General features: G+C 43.4%; 2 protein-coding genes across 3 annotated transcripts; one reads left to right on the top strand and one right to left on the bottom strand.

Annotated features, from left to right (window-relative positions):
- Positions 1–1,711: 1,711 nt before the first annotated feature.
- amt (aminomethyltransferase) lies at positions 1,712–9,159 on the bottom strand. Its single transcript, XM_080764005.1, has 9 exons — positions 9,019–9,159; positions 6,716–6,883; positions 5,741–5,821; positions 5,249–5,380; positions 4,431–4,509; positions 4,152–4,297; positions 3,370–3,550; positions 2,825–2,980; positions 1,712–2,731 (listed from the first exon to the last, which is right to left on the bottom strand). The coding sequence occupies exons 1-9, from the start codon at positions 9,133–9,135 to the stop codon at positions 2,556–2,558; spliced, it is 1,236 nt and encodes a 411-aa protein (XP_080620131.1). The 5' UTR covers positions 9,136–9,159; the 3' UTR covers positions 1,712–2,555.
- A 1,565-nt stretch (positions 9,160–10,724) lies between these two features.
- On the top strand, positions 10,725–16,599 carry LOC308315905 (uncharacterized protein). Of its 2 annotated transcripts, none has more exons than XM_080764173.1 (4): positions 10,725–11,156; positions 12,161–12,316; positions 13,977–14,198; positions 15,220–16,599. In XM_080764173.1, the coding sequence occupies exons 1-4, from the start codon at positions 11,144–11,146 to the stop codon at positions 15,354–15,356; spliced, it is 528 nt and encodes a 175-aa protein (XP_080620299.1). In that variant the 5' UTR covers positions 10,725–11,143; the 3' UTR covers positions 15,357–16,599. The 2 variants fall into 2 exon arrangements, with proteins under 2 accessions (XP_080620299.1, XP_080620298.1); XM_080764172.1 differs by having other exon boundaries at positions 12,158–12,316.
- Positions 16,600–16,621: the final 22 nt, after the last annotated feature.

Here is a 16,621-nt window from a genome sequence, read left to right as displayed (position 1 = left end):
GCTTAATTGGGTCATCCACTCACAGTTAACAGTCTCTGTATTGAGTTTGTGCTTAAAATGTACTGTAATTCTACAAACTGTTAATACATATTTCAATCAATCAATCAAAAACTCACAAAAGAGGACGCTGTTTTTCCTTTGTTTTGCCAAACGGTTCCCAGATTGCAAGTCCCCATATATTATGGAGTAGGCTACTCAACATGATGTCATATACTGTAGCCTACTGAGTATATTTGGGCATGGGCCTGGCTGACACAGCACTCCATATATGGGCTTAAAAGGGACAAAGACAAGCAGGTACAACGGGTATGGGAGGGGCATGCTTTCCCGGTGGGCATCAAGGAGCATCGGCCTAGTAAAACATCAAAGAAGGTCCACAAACTGTAGCTCCCTTAAGTGCGATTTATTGGCACATTCACCAGATGTGCACAACTACCTGGTATTGTTAGTTGAAAGACAACATCATCATTAGATTAAAGCAAAATCATAATAATCAAACAACATTTCAGTAGTAAATAACACAGAACAAACTTAGTCAACATGTCATGTCGGCTACCTCTTCTCTGTGGTACAAGGTGCTATCAACTCAAGATGTTCCATCATCAAACAGGATAACCAGTTTGACACTATGACAGATATTAGACATTAGATGACTACAAAACACAGGATAAGATGTCAATATCCTTATCATGCAGTTGTGACTATTATGAATTGATGATTTATGTTAAATTATTGGAATCACCCTGTAAACCCCAAAAGGTAAATGTGGCTATACATTAAACTGAAGTTTGATTCCATACCATATACGTAGTAGTCTTAATAACACAACAACAGACAAGCTGAGACGACGAGCCATATGTAACAGCATTGATTTGGTCTGGTGGTGAAAAATTTACACAGTTTCCTTAGAAAAGTTACAATTGTTATTATAAGCGTCATCGGAAAAACGTATTTTAAGTACAATTCTAAAAGACAAAAAAATATATAATTCACATTTCATGTATATTACAAATGTGTGTAACCTGGATTTGTTGGTCTTTTTCGCTGATATTGGTCAGTTAGAGTTAAACTCTCATTGTAAAAATAGTTCTACTATATTTGGATGCCCACATATCCATTTACAGAGCACTTTCCCTCTCATATTTCATACCAATTATGTCAATAAAGGAAAGTGGAGGGCTGCACACTTATTAAAACTCTCATGACAATGACAATATTGACAACCATTCACCGTCGATCCGTTCAATCTCATTCCAGTCAACATTTATAAGACCATTACATTACAGACCATCATACACATAGTACACAATCTAAACCAACTTGTATACCATTATGTTTGGCTACACGTGTAGAAGTCTGAATGCATACAGATAGGGAGAAATGTAGTCTACCTAGTATTCTAGCAATAGTTTTCTCGCAGTGTGCCTTTGTTTGGCTAATTAGGCCCTGTTGTCATTGTATGGGAAGTGCATTCCAAAACTGTGGAATGCACTTCCCATTGCAGTCAGAACTGCAGCATCACTCCCAATCTTCCGCCGCAGTCTGAAAACCCACCTTTTCAGACTCCATCATGGCCCATAGCACTTACCCCACCCCCTTAGATAGCATTTCTGTAGACTTAGATAGCATTTGATACAGACTTATAGCAGGTTATGTAGACAGCATAAGTGCATTGTATGTAGTCATAGCACGTCATAGTACATATGTATAGCATAGTATTATAGATGTATAGTTTCATTATATAGATATTCCACTGTTACTTTCTTAGCTTACGCATGTTTCATGATACATGTTTTTATGTGATTCCCATGCTTTTTTGTTCTTGCTTAATGTAAGTCGCTCTGGATTAAGAGCGTCTGCTAAATGCCTAAATTGTAAATTGTATGAACTAACTGTCAGACTGTCCTAGTGTGTGTGTGTGTGTGTGTGTGTGTGTGTGTTTGTGTGCGCGTGCACGCGTGCAATGTGCATACGCTACCAGTGTCTTAAGTTACATAAATTCCTGTTCATTTATTGCACTTGCTGAATAACATGATTCACTAACATCCATAATAGATCATATATATATATATATGCTGATATGCTCACTCACCTGTAGGTCTTACCTCAGGTACCATGTGTAAGTATGTAGATCTTTTTTTTATGTATTGTTTCATTGATTGATCTCTCTTCCCCTTGCCCCACCCCCACATTCTTCTTCCGTTTATTTTTTATGGAAATAACAAAAACGATGGAGCTTGCACAAAAACGCCCACGGTTTTACACCTGTAAAGTAAACCTGTGATGTGACAATCAAGTTGATTCTGAACTCTTCCAGCTCTGTCTAGTATTAATGCTGCATTGCTGCAGGTAAACACAAGGGGGCAGCATTACTATGGGAAAGTGGGGAAAACGATTTATTTTGCCCCTACAGAGGTGTACTGTAGGGGTTACTTTTGAGGTTACTTGTGTGCACGTGCGTGTGTGTGACTGTGTGTGTGTGTGTGTGTGTGTGTGTGTGTGTGTGTGTGTGTGTGTGTGTGTGTGTGTGTGTGTGCGTGCGTGCGTGTCCCCTTCTATCCAGAGTAGTAGTTGGTGGGTACAAAAGGCATCTTGCTGATAGTAGCCGGCACTGCCTTCTTCCTTACTTCCACCTGCACGGCCGTCCCGTTTTTGGTGAACGCTGCATCCACGTAACCCATGGCAACGTTGTGCTTCAGACAGGGGGATGGGCATCCGCTGGTCACCTCACCTGAAGACACAAGCCAATGAGAATGACACTCACCACCACATTCACTCACACCTTCCCTCTCTCAATGAAATAAGACAGTCATTAGTCTCTGACCTATGACCTTTCCTTCGGGGCAGAGTATGGGAGTGTGTTGTCTGACCGGAGGTCCAGCAGAGATCAGGCCGACTCTCTTCCTGGCCGTCTTTGCCTTAATCTGAGGCACAATGATGTCAGCACCTGGGAAATCCATCGCTTGACGACGACGCTTCCCTTTTGTGAGAGGAAAGGAAATGCATAATGGGAGTAATAAATAGAAATCACACCCGTGTGAACCGAGTGGTGCAACTCCCCTCTCCCCAAAATAAAAAAAAGTATTTCAAATACATGTATTTCAAATATTGCCCATCTCGTGTAGGTCTGCTATTTTTGAAAAACCCGTGAAAATGTGCCTCTGTGCAGGTCCCTGGAACAACATATTTTCAGATGGGGGGCGGAGGCATATTACAGTACATATAATTTTGGGGTCCTTGACATGAAATATTGAGCACCACTGATACAGAAACATAAGGTTTTTCAGAAAACTGTCATGATTTAGAAGACATTTTTTTAATTTTCAATGTCAGGCCTAAATGGGATAACAGATAAAAGTAATGGCTCACCTATAGTCCAGACTAGAGTTGCCTCCACAGGAGTCGTTGTCTCATCAATGTCATTGCCGTAGAGACAAAGCCCCGCCTCTAGCCGTAGACTGTCCCTGGCGCCTAGCCCGGCTAACTTCACCTCGCTGTGGCCTAGTAACTTCTCTGTTAGCTCCACCACCTTGGACCTGGGCACTGAGATCTGACAGAGTGGTGAAAGACATACTGTAAGACATGATGTAAGAGAGAGAGAGATGTACAGGACAGGTACTTACAGTAAGAGATGGGGGGGCCGTCTCAGCTAGTTTCACATTTACATTAGGCCGACGGGATGACACAGCGATTCAGAGAGCCAGAGAGAGAGAGTGAGAAGGTACTGTACACTACACACACAGAGAAACGGACAACATGATAGACACTGAAGTGACACTCACAAACAGGCAGGAATGGATTGTTTAGAAAGCCTGCTGGAACCATTGTTAATCGTTATGTGTTGTTTTTGAGTGGTGCAACCACTCCCTTACGGAGCTATGTGTGTGGGTGGGTGCGTCCGAGCACGAAAACAGCATGGTTGTTTTTCACCACGTCTGTGTGCAACCTAACACACACACAAACACACACGCACATATTAACTGCATATATGGTGATTTTGGGTGTGCCAGTACAGTACAGTACAGTAGAGTAGAGGGTGCAGTAGAGGGACCCCCACACGGTAACTGTCATTTCTCAACCGCTTCGGACGAGGGGCGGCTCGCCGGAATCAGGCCGGCACCCTGGGTAGATAGATAGATAGAGATGCTCACCTCCACCCCGTCCTCTCCAGTATAGCCACAGCGGGTGACTCTGCAGTCCTTAATGCCAAACACTGTGGTCAAGGTGGAGGTCATGAAGGTCAGTTTACTGAGGTCATCCTTTAACCCTTCCTGGAGTACCCGTGACATGGATGGCCCTAAACATAACACATAGAGATTGTTAGGCAGTCAGTCAATTAGTTGCATGGCTCAATTAATGGTAGGCATGAGGCTGGTGGCAAAGCAGGACATAATTCATAAAAATGTCAGAAGAGCAGAAAGAAAGAAGACCTTGCAGAGCGATAAGAGATTCCTCCAGGAACTCCAGATCCACATCAAGACCCGCTGCCTTACACTCTGCCACTTTGGCCTACAAAATACACACACACACACACATTAGACCGACAACCTACTTCAAACCTTAACCTAACCTTAACCGCAAGCACGGGAGCAGCGCATGTTCGGCCGCATGTCCGACCGTTGTTTCTGCATGTCGGTCCGTTGGTGCATCCCACTTTAGTTGTCTCACTGCCTTTGCCTGAGAGCAATCTTCCGTTGCCTTATAAACGGTCTGAGAGCAATCTGCCTTTGTCTTACAAACGGCCCGGAGTGTCTTTACTAACGGTGCCAAAATTGTAGTTGCTCAAATTCTTTTTTCAATATTCGATATGTTCCATAGAAGTTCCACTGAAGTCTGCTTCAACCAATCACGCCCACCTGTCAGTGGGTTGTGTTGGCTGGGAGGAGGAGTAGGACTAAGGCCCTGTACGTCCTCTCAGGGTTGGGGGGGGGGGGAGACTACCTGTCAGTGGGGAGTGTTGGCTGTGAATGAATATCAACATCGTAATACATCCCAATACTGGGGGGTCAAATTATGACAGTCAAAAAACACTTTGTTTGAAATAGACACTCATGCTTTCCAAGGTGTGATTTGGGGCCCTAAGGATGAATACAAAATGAACATCACCATTTTAAAAACAAAGTGTTGAATTGTGGGTTTGAGCCACAATTCCGCCCCTCTTCCTTTTCTTTTTTTCCTTTTTCAGCAGAAAAAAAACTCTCAGTCCAGAGACAATGTTTTTTCTTCACACTTCCCTCTCTGTCTGTACCTTCATGTGAGCAGAGTCTTTATCAGAGCAGCCAGCGTTAGACACAACATAGAGGTAGCCCTGGTCTGTCTTGGTGACGATCAGGTCATCCATGATCCCTCCCTTCTCATTGGTGAAGAGGGACAGTGATCCCTGGGGTTGAGAGAGAGAGAGAGAGAGAGAGAGAGAGAGAGAGAGAGAGAGAGAGAGAGAGAGACACACACACACACACACACACACACACACACACACACACACACAGACAGACAGACAGACAGACAGACAGACAGACAGACAGACAGACTTTTACATAATTAGGAATAAGATAGGTAGTATTACATAGAGAAAGAGTTCTATTTCATCTTCGATTGTCTCTTTGAGCTGCGCCAAACAGTATTTAACAGGTGTAAAGACTTGATATGCATGGATTTTTGAAAATAAGATATTCGACACTTGCAGACATATTTAGAGAAAGCATGGGACAAACAAATCAAACAGATGTTTGGTTTCAACCTGGTTGTCCTTCAGCTCTGCTACGTCCGCCACCACCAGAGACTCCATGAACTTGATCCTGTCTCTGCCATGGACTTTGGACTGACAGGAGACACAGACAGAGTTAAGAACTTAAGAATGGTTAGTCCTGACAAACAAAATGACAAGAGGGAAACCATATAGCATGATAACCCCGACTTTAGCATGATGGACATCACCCTGCCTCAAGCAAGGGCATTGGTCTGACATGGAAAACACAAACAAGGCTATATTTACACATACACATACTATACTGTCTCTTGGTCTCTAGGATGATCCAGAGAGATGTACAGTTAAATAAATAACCATATACTACAGGTTGAGAAGCACGCATAGCAGTAGCAGCAGAGTAGAAAGTAACGTGAGCCCTTTGATATTACTCAAGTCACTATAGATAGGCTTGTTACACTATATCATGCAGACAATGATCACAAATCCAAATTGCGATCATAATAATCTGAGATATCTTCGATATCGCACAGATTCGTTAAATCTGGCCCTTTTAGAACCATAGTGTAGTGCAGTGATTCCCAACCTGTGTGCCACCTTAGTGCCCCGTCTGAAACCTAACATACCAGCACTGTTGCTGTTAATACTAGCTATAAGCGATTTTAGCCTCTGCCAGCAGAGGGGGCAAGACTTTTCCATGAGCGGAAAAAACAAAAAAACACTTATTCAGTCATGCTATATGACAATAACAAATCATCAGAATTCAATGAATAGACTAATTAATCAATTAGACAGCAACGAGTTGGGAGGGGGGTATTGTGTGTTGCGCATAAGTGTGCACACCAAGGCGTGATGCTCTGTGCATAACGTGTATGACTGTATTATGTAATTTGCTCATAACATTTGCTCAATGTATGTGTGGGACAGACAGCGAGTTATGCAGTGTGTGAGTTGTGCCCTCGCTCAACCCTCCTGGATGGTTGTGTGTCTGTTCACAGGGTCTCTCACCTGTAGCATGTGGCTGACATCAAAGATGGAGCAGTGCTGTCTGGTGTGCATGTGTGAGACGATGTGACTGTCTTTGTACTGTACAGGCATACTCCAGCCTGCAAATTCCACCATCTTCCCTCCATGTGCCCTGTGGAAGTCGAACAGAGGTGTCTTCTGCATGGAAGCCTGAGGTGTAGAGAGATTAGGCAGAACATAAACACGAAAACTATGGAAATAACCCACTGGAATAAGTTATTTCAGTGATGATCATTCATTCATCCTTAAAAATGGTATTGAATGCAGCAAACCTCACAAAATAATGCACATGCGGGCTAAGAAAACGATCATTACTTGTGCAAGCAGAGCGCGCAAGTACTGTAACCGGCTGCATATGTCGATGTCACTCCGCCAATCAGGGACAAAGTATGTATAGGCCTATGTCAGTGGCGTCACTCGGCCAATCAGGGACAAAGTATGTACGTATGTCGTGTTGTCCACCGGGCCAATCACGGACCAAGAACAGCGATCGGCTGGGTATGTATGTCGGTACATTCCACCAGCCAATGAGAAACCACTGTTCTCGATGACATAACTAAAGTACGTTTCAAAATTGGTATAAGGTCAATAGGGGGTATGTGCCGTATCGGCTGGGTGTGTGTGTATGTCGGTGTACTCCACCGGGCAATGAGGGACCACTGACCACTGCTGTATTTCAAACCTAGACAGCAGCAGAGAGCTGTAGGACTCAGAGCAGCAGTCGTATACCAGCAGTGGTGTGAGTGCACCTCATGGCCCGCTCTGCTTGCGCACAAGTAGGTCATAGCAGCTCGATAGAGTCCATTTCTAGTCGTCTCCTGCAGTCTGTCTTCAGCATGTGCATGTAAAGACAATTTTACAGTGCAGAATCAAAACTAAGCATTATAGTAGTGATGCATTGAATATTCTGACGCAGAAAATATTCGGCAGAAAATGAATTTCCCTTTCGGTGCATTACTATACATTATAGTCCCAGCTGCCACGAGACGAACACATACAATGTGTGCAATGAGAGAAAGGTCAGGATATAAATATAATCAATTCATTTACTGTGTTCAACAATCTTGCTATACTATGTTGCTCTTTTTAACTAATGTTTTATAACTTGTAACCAACTAATTTCTTGTGGTGTTTTGCTTTTCTACAGTTGTATCCTGAGTGTGCTGCCTGGCAAAAAATACATTTTCCCTTGGGGGATAATAATGTTTGCTCAACTCAACTGTATCCTATTTATTATATGCCTGAACTTGAACCTTTGCACCAGACCATGCAGGGGGCTTATCGGTGTCTCTGCAGTGCATTATGGGAAGGTGTTATGAAAAGGGCCGACAGTCGTCCCTTTTCAACAGGTCTGTCTATTTCAACAAACTATCCAAGTTCAAAGTCAGATCTCTAAGTCTGAATGGATGTGTGTGTGTGCGTTATCTTAAGAAGCTACTGATCATGTAGTACCCACAATGTGCGCGCACACACACACACACACACACACACACACACACACACACACACACACACACACACACACCTCCTGCACATGTAGCACTCACATGTGAATGAATTTAGCAATGTTTCTCTACATCTTATTCTTAAGCCATAAAGTCTTATATAGACTGATATTATGCAGATATGCTATACTGCATGTAGGCTATCTACATTTTAACCATTTGCAATTATCACATTAAACTAGACTTGAACATGATCTTAATCAAAGCATCACAGAGATATATTATTATAATCACCTCACTCTAAAAACAAATAATAAAAATAATTCATTTTCAACTATTTAAAATAGAAATGTACTGAATGAATGGACTAATGAATTGTAATTATAAACATATGAGTAACATGAGGCTTTAACAGCCTGCCAGTAATCAGGAGTCAGTCACTCGTGTTCTTAATAAAATCATCCTCTCTAGTGAAGCAAACAGAGTACAAGAAACATGGTCCTCTGTGTGTGGGGGGGACAGATGTAGCCTACATTAAATTTGCATGAGCAAACTGGAGAACAAATCTAGGGCACTTTTATGGTTGATTGAAAAATATGAATTGTAGTTCATTCATTGTGGTTTGAATTGAACTTTGACTGAGCCTTAGACACTTTTGATTATAAAAATCAATCACAATCACATACAGGGTTTAGGCATAAATGTAAATACATTTTTAAATAGGCATATGTTCTAAATATCATTTAGGCTAAAGTATCTTTTGCCCTATAGGTTGCATGCATTGCATAGATGGATGGGGTCGGGTGCATGCACTGCACTGTCCAGTTAACGTCAGCCTACCTCTGAACTCGAAGCATGCCTCTGTTGCTGAGTGACCGAGGCTACCCGTTCACACTCTTTCGGAACCCGCACCCTGGTTCCCAGCCCTCCGCCCCGAACCAACATCCGAGTCCACATCGTTCAGATCTGTCGCCAGCTGAGCTCCAACACAAACTCCAACATAAACGTTGCGCTGCACTTTGTGGTTAACTTGTCGCAAAACTCTTTTGGACACCGCACTCCCAGGAATGTCTGCTTTGAAGCTTTCACTGCAAAAACATCAACCGACCGTGAGTGAGCGGCGCGCCACATGAGCAAGGAATTGTGGGAATTGTAGTTGATAAGGTGACAGTTTTCTTCTCGTTCTGGACCTGTCAGTTTGCTGATTAGAAACTACCGGTATTAAGTCAGAAATACTCAAATACACAGGCTCAGCACAATGTGGATGTGTTTAATACATTTAGATTTTTTTATTTACTTTACTTAATTGCTCTATGTTTGTAGAAAGAATGCATAGCCTACATGCACCAGCAATATAATTGTGTTTGTGGGATTGAAAGTGAATGCTAGGCTAGATATTCTGGTACTATTTATGCTAATTCAGTAATGAGTAGTAGTAATCTAATGGTCTCTCCAGTCTCCAGCAGCTCTACAGCAATTTTACCCAGTCATACTCATAAAAATTGTGTGTGTGAGACCCCGCTGCTCAACAACAGTGCCACTTTATGACACCCAGCGGTATTGCAGGTGTCGCTACTCTAAACTCTAATGTATGTATGTCTTTTTTGCTTTTTCAAATGGACCGAAATAAAGATTTACTACTAAACAATAAACATAGGGACATGCACATAGGGGGACACACAAAGCCAGTCAGTCCGCTCAAAAGAAAGGGCTGGAGCGCGCTCTCTCTCTCTCACACACACACACACACACACACACACACACACACACACACACACACACACACACACACACACGTGTCATCTAAAAAAAAACTTTAAGCAGGTGACAAAGGGCAATAGTTACTGGCACTTTTACAGCACATCCATGCAGTGTGAGGATTGTCAGGAACTGTCTTTACACAGGTCTATTGAAGGCTTTAAAATTACACAGCTCCCTTTTGATGCTGCAACCATGCTTATAGTAGGTTTTAGCCCATAACCAAGTCTCAGCAACCCTCATTTGTCATTGCAAATGTAGAAATGGACTGGTTTTAGGCCCATAAACTTTCTCAAGTCTCAGCAACCCTCATCCCTGCATGTGTTGATAATAGCACTGATTATGTGCAAAATCTTATTATCGTTCGTGATGACACGTGCTGTGAATGTACCGTTTTATTTTTCTATTTGACTATTGCCTATTTATGATTTAACCTAGTGTTCTTTTCCTTCTTTTCCATTATATGAAATACCACATGTATAGTTTGTATACACACTATGTACAATTTGTCACACCTTCACAAAGTCAAAATGTGAAGAATGTACTGTATTCAGAATTGTACAGTTACTAGAAATATGCAACAACGTGTCTTCACAAATTGAGCAATGCTATTTGGGTGTATGTTTACCTCTAGTTTAATAGACCACGTCAGTGATGAGACAGTGAGTGATCCTTTGGCCCAGGACCTAATAATACATCCATGGTTTCTGTAGCTATTTTAGGCCCGTGGGGTCTGCAGGGTGGGGACTGGGGACTGGGAGTGGAGAGAGAGAGCAATGGGTTATGGGACTCTCGCTCTCTCGATCTCTCAGGGTGGCAGAGTCTTGGGCAGAGGAATTGGGAGAACACACACCCACACACTGGACGGTGGAAAAGGAGGAGAAAGTTTGGTGTTAATATAGTTTCTCACAGACCCACATGCACACCACACTAGACTCTAGGAAGGACTGGAACTTTGTCACAAAACTTTGGAAGTGTTTTTGTCTGTTTTTCTGACAGTTTAACCAGGAACATTGTGGAATAGCTACTCGGAATATTCTGAAGAAGGATTGAATACATTTTGGTGACAATGTGACTCGTGGTTCCAGAGTTTTACGTGTGACCTCGGATTAATTACTGTAGTCTGGAATTGTTAGCAGCACATGGTTTCAGAGACACAACTACTGAAAGACAAAGACAAGGCGACACCCACCCACTGGTTTGTTTCATGGTGACAGAAGGTAAGTAGGTGGCACATTTTCACTGATTATTTACTTATATCTTTTTTGGCCATTTTATAGACACGTATAAAATGAATATGAGAGAATTATATGCAAACATTGCATGTGAAGTGATCACTGGGATTAGACCCCAGCCTACACCACAAGCACATACCAATATCCTGGCCCAGTGACCCACCAGGACAAAACAGTGGAGTCATAGCCTACTCAAGACAGGTCAGTATAATTAGTAACGACAGCAAACATATAGCCAGTCTAACTAGTGAGTTCAATGGACACTTCACCCAGGGTTGGGATCTTCAGCTGGTGGTTCACCCGGACAGACATTCAGCTAGTTACAGTAGTCACATAAACAGACCACCAGTTACTCACTCTCTTAATACATGGATTAGTCACTTATTCAATCACAGTCAGTCAGTCAGTCAGACAGACAGTCAGTCAGACAGACAGACAGACAGACAGACAGTTATTCAAACCATCAGAAAATGAGACAGGTTTGAAGGAGTCTGTAAGTATCCAGTCAACTGTCCTTTGGCTGTGAGTTCAAATTCCAGCAGCTGTGTAACATTATGGGTTTGATAACTGGCACTAATAATAGCACTGATAAACAAGCTGGTCATAACTGGTATTATGCTTTGTCTATGTTCACACTGGTCACACTTTAAGCCTTTATGCATGTGTCTCCTCTCTCACTCTTTCTGTGTCTCTATTATCTCTTTCACTGTCTATGTCTCTCTCAATATTTTACATATCTGAATGGTTTTCCTTGTTTTCTTTCTATCTATTCTTTTCCCCTTTCTTGGAAACTACAAATGATGGGAGCTTGTACGACAAATAGTTTCTACCTATTTGTTACACCTGTAAATCTGTAACATGACAATAATATTGAGGTTGAAGTTGAGAACAGCATCTTTTCATCCCGCGTCCCCACATATCTCCTTGCTGGAAAGACAATAAAAGCTAACATGAACTCATAACTTCTTGTGTCTCTCTCTGTGCAGCAGCAGCAGCCGTAGCAGACATGTCACGACCCCCATCCTCCTCTCAGACAACCCCTCCCTTCTACAGAGTCAGCGAGAGAGATCTGACTGAGATAGAGCTGCATTCTGTTGACTCCATCAATGACCTGCACCGCACACACCCTGACCACAGCCACAAAGGTACTCCATCAATGACCTGCACCACCACACACCCTGACCACAGCCACAAAGGTACTCCATCAATGACTTGCACCGCACACACCATGACCACAGCCACAAAGGTACTCCATCAATGACTTGCACCACACACACCCTGACCACAGCCACAAAGGTACTCCATCAATGACTTGCACCGCACACACCATGACCACAGCCACAAAGGTACTCCATCAATGACCTGCACCGCACACACCCTGACCACAGCCACAAAGGTACTCCATCAATGACCTGCACCGCACACACCATGACCACAGCCACAAAGGTACTCCATCAATGACCTGCACCACACACACCCTGACCACAGCCACAAAGGTACTCCATCAATGACTTGCACCGCACACACCCTGACCACAGCCACAAAGGTACTCCATCAATGACCTGCACCACACACACCCTGACCACAGCCACAAAGGTACTCCATCAATGACCTGCACCGCACACACCCTGACCACAGCCACAAAGGTACTCCATCAATGACCTGCACCACACACACCCTGACCACAGCCACAAAGGTACTCCATCAATGACCTGCACCACACACACCCTGACCACAGCCACAAAGGTACTCCATCAATGACCTGCACCACACACACCCTGACCACAGCCACTCCATCAATGACCTGCACCACACACACCCTGACCACAGCCACAAAGGTACTCCATCAATGACCTGCACCACACACACCCTGACCACAGCCACTCCATCAATGACCTGCACCACACACACCCTGACCACAGCCACTCCATCAATGACCTGCACCACCACACACCCTGACCACAGCCACAAAGGAACTCCATCAATGACCTGCACCACACACACCCTGACCACAGCCACAAAGGCACTCCATCAATGACCTGCACCACACACACCCTGACCACAGCCACAAAGGTACTCCATCAATGACCTGCACCACACACACCCTGACCACAGCCACAAAGGCACTCCATCAATGACCTGCACCACACACACCCTGACCACAGCCACAAAGGCACTCCATCAATGACCTGCACCACACACACCCTGACCACAGCCACAAAGGCACTCCATCAATGACCTGCACCACACACACCCTGACCACAGCCACAAAGGCACTCCATCAATGACCTGCACCACACACACCCTGACCACAGCCACAAAGGCACTCACTCTCTAACACCCACCCACCATGGGACTGGAATTTGTAGTGGTATAGAAAAAGTACTATTTTCTTTTACGTAATTAAAAGCATCAACAGTGAAAGGTAGAAACACTCAAAAGCGTTTCACAAGTTATAATGAAATAATCCATAAAAATCTTTTGAAACTAGCAGATCTGAAGCAGATTGGGGGCTTGTAGATGAGCTATTTTTAAATAGGGTAGTATGTTATGTAATACTAATCAAAATGTATCTAAAGTTTTCAAATAATTGTAGTGGACTAAAATTACAATATTTGGCTCTGAGATGTAGTGGATTAGAAGTAAAAGTATAGAAAATTAGAAATACTCCAGTAAATGAAAAGTACCTCAAAATTCTACTTAAGAACTTGAGTGCATGTACTTAGTTACTTTCCACCACCACTGGAAATGTGTAAATGAATAAAGCACCGAGACACCTACGTTACCAATTCTCTTGTCTTCCAGGTGTGAGGCCCCCCCGCTCACCTGCTCAATCTCCCTCGCCCAATGGCAACGTCTACGTGCAGGACACGACAGCTGCCAATCACAAAGGCCAACCAATCAGCAGCCAATGGCAGGGCCATCTAAAGGACATGTTAAACTCCAGTTCATCCCGCACCTACATGGTGACCTGTGGCGTCATCACACTGCTACTGCTTATAGTGCTGCTCATCTTCTACTTCCTGGGTGAGACATAGGGATAGGGATGGAGCTCGTTAATTTCTATTGATAACGATCACCTTATCCCACTATCGAGCATTTTCTATAATTTTGAGGAAAGATGGGAGACAATACATTCTGAACAGAACCAGTATATTTGACTAGGACCTTCAACTACAGTACATTTCTAACAGACGGAAGGCAATTGACCTTTTTACCAATAAAATAATATTAAAGGAACTGTTAACTGGTTCATTATGTGTAGAGAGTGACTTTAAAAGCGTAGTGTTCGGGCTGCACTGGTTGGCAGGTATCAATACACTTTTAGACATGTTTGTGCCAGCGTGGGTGATTATTTCTTGATCGCCTCTTGTCTTGATTGTTTAAACATGATGTCATGGGCCGCTTTGCTCGATAACAGGCTTGATGAGCCCAAAGCTTATTGATAACGGCCCGGGTACTCAATGACAATAAGCTTGTTATCGGACTTTTTCGGGTATCGATTATCGAGCTCCATCCCTGCATAGGAATCATTCGCTCACTATATAGCGGAGTAAGCAGGTCTAGCTTGTCCAAAATAGTTTACACGTTCTGATTTGTGTAACAGCTGTAGTAGCCTATACTGTGTAGCTGGATATGACAAATGTGGACTGATTTTAAAAAGTCTTGGTGGTGCTAGACTTAAAAGACAACTTCATCCATCTTCTTATAATTGGTCACTCACCAATGCTCATAATAATATGGTAGCCTGTGTCTCGTTCAGACTGTGGACCGTTCAGAAAACCTGCCTATGGCAGTGACACTATCGATGGGGAATCCAACCTAACAGAAACTAATAGAAGGCTTTCTATTCTTGGAAAGTTAGCATTTATGGAAGCTATTGTTCTCTCATTAATAAACACAGGCTGAGTAGGAAGAACATTTCCTTTAACTAGATATTAACCAGACAGATTTCGTCTTCCTATATTGCATGGGGGCGATTTGCAGTCTTGCACATGCTGTCTACATTCGTTTATACGTCTTCTCTGTCTGTTCCTCCCTCCTCCAGTCGAGCAAGGCAACGCTCTACGAACACTGACCCAAGCGGTTAGAGATAAACACACCGTTTCCATGGAGATATCACAGTTGATCCAGGAACTACAGGCACTGAGGCACAACCTGACAGCCATGAGAGGAGGACCATGAGGCGCGCACACACACACACACACACACACACACACACACACATGCACACACACACACACACACACACACACACACACATGTACGCACACGCACACATGTACGCGCACGCACACATGTACGCGCACGCACACATGTACGCGCACGCACACGCCTTACTCACTCACTTTGCTTACTAGTGTGTTACACTACTAGTAACACTCGTATAAACACGTCATACACGCACACACATGGGTCACAGAACGGACCCTGTGACAAAATGTGACTCTACACACATTGACAAGAGCTCAGCAGCATCTTACAGACCCAGACCTCGGCTATGTTCTCCTCAGCCTCGGAGCTCTGAAGGTCTTTGGGGAGTTAAATAAACAAATAAAGAGGACTTCTGACTCGCATGCTCGCCCAGAGGCAGCACAGCAGGGGAATACCACTCATTTTCAACATTGAACTATATGTCATTAATATACCTTATACAGTTGATGTGTGGAAATAATAAAAAAGTCCCCCCCGCCCCCCTTCTGTTAAGCCTAGAGCTGGAGGTCTAGAACTTGGGGTCATGTGAGGTCAGAAAACAGCGCTCGAGCACTGTTCATGGTAACAGGTACGGTCGCCCCAATTCCTTCTCGCCCCAGCTTTTTTCCGCCGACCTCACGCCGACAGCTCAGCGCGGCGGTTCTTGTATTCTTAATTTTGTTTTTACTGAGAATAAGGTTAGAAATAAGTTTATGGTTAGGCATAGTTTTACTGGGGTTAAGGTTAGGAAAAGGTTAGGTTTAACTGTTTAAGCATCATTTACTTAGATTACTTTAGGAATACCAGGCCGCGCAATTCCGGCGGCTGTACGCCCAGGGCGAGTTGGTAAAGGGGCGAGTCGTTTTGTATTCCTGTTCATGCAGCCCTGGAGTGTGACAAGCTTGAAATACAATGTTTTCAACGAGGGCGGCGCAAATATATGATATAATATACAGAAGTACAACAAGCTTGAATGATGTTGAGTGCTGCCTGACTGCAGTCACAAGAAAATGGCTGTAGTGTAAAAGTATTGAAAGTGTGATTTTAACAATATAGCCATATAGGCTACGGTTGATGATAATTGCACACATTTGATTGAAAAGTGTACACGGAAAGAAAATGCTGCTCAATATTCCTCAAAATACAATTTGTTTAATGTTTAAATGAAAATTATGTGACATCTTTGTGCTCATATTACTTGGTTCATTAAAAATGTAAATGTGTTGAATCCTAACTTGTGACACTGACTTGTATGA

The sequence above is a fragment of the Protomyctophum bolini genome, assembly GCF_963924005.1.
Source record: "Protomyctophum bolini genome assembly, chromosome: 5".
NCBI classification, from domain to species: Eukaryota; Metazoa; Chordata; class Actinopteri; order Myctophiformes; family Myctophidae; genus Protomyctophum; species Protomyctophum bolini.
Note: the sequence above shows the minus strand (reverse complement) of the source record. Positions and strands in the feature narration are given on the sequence as shown.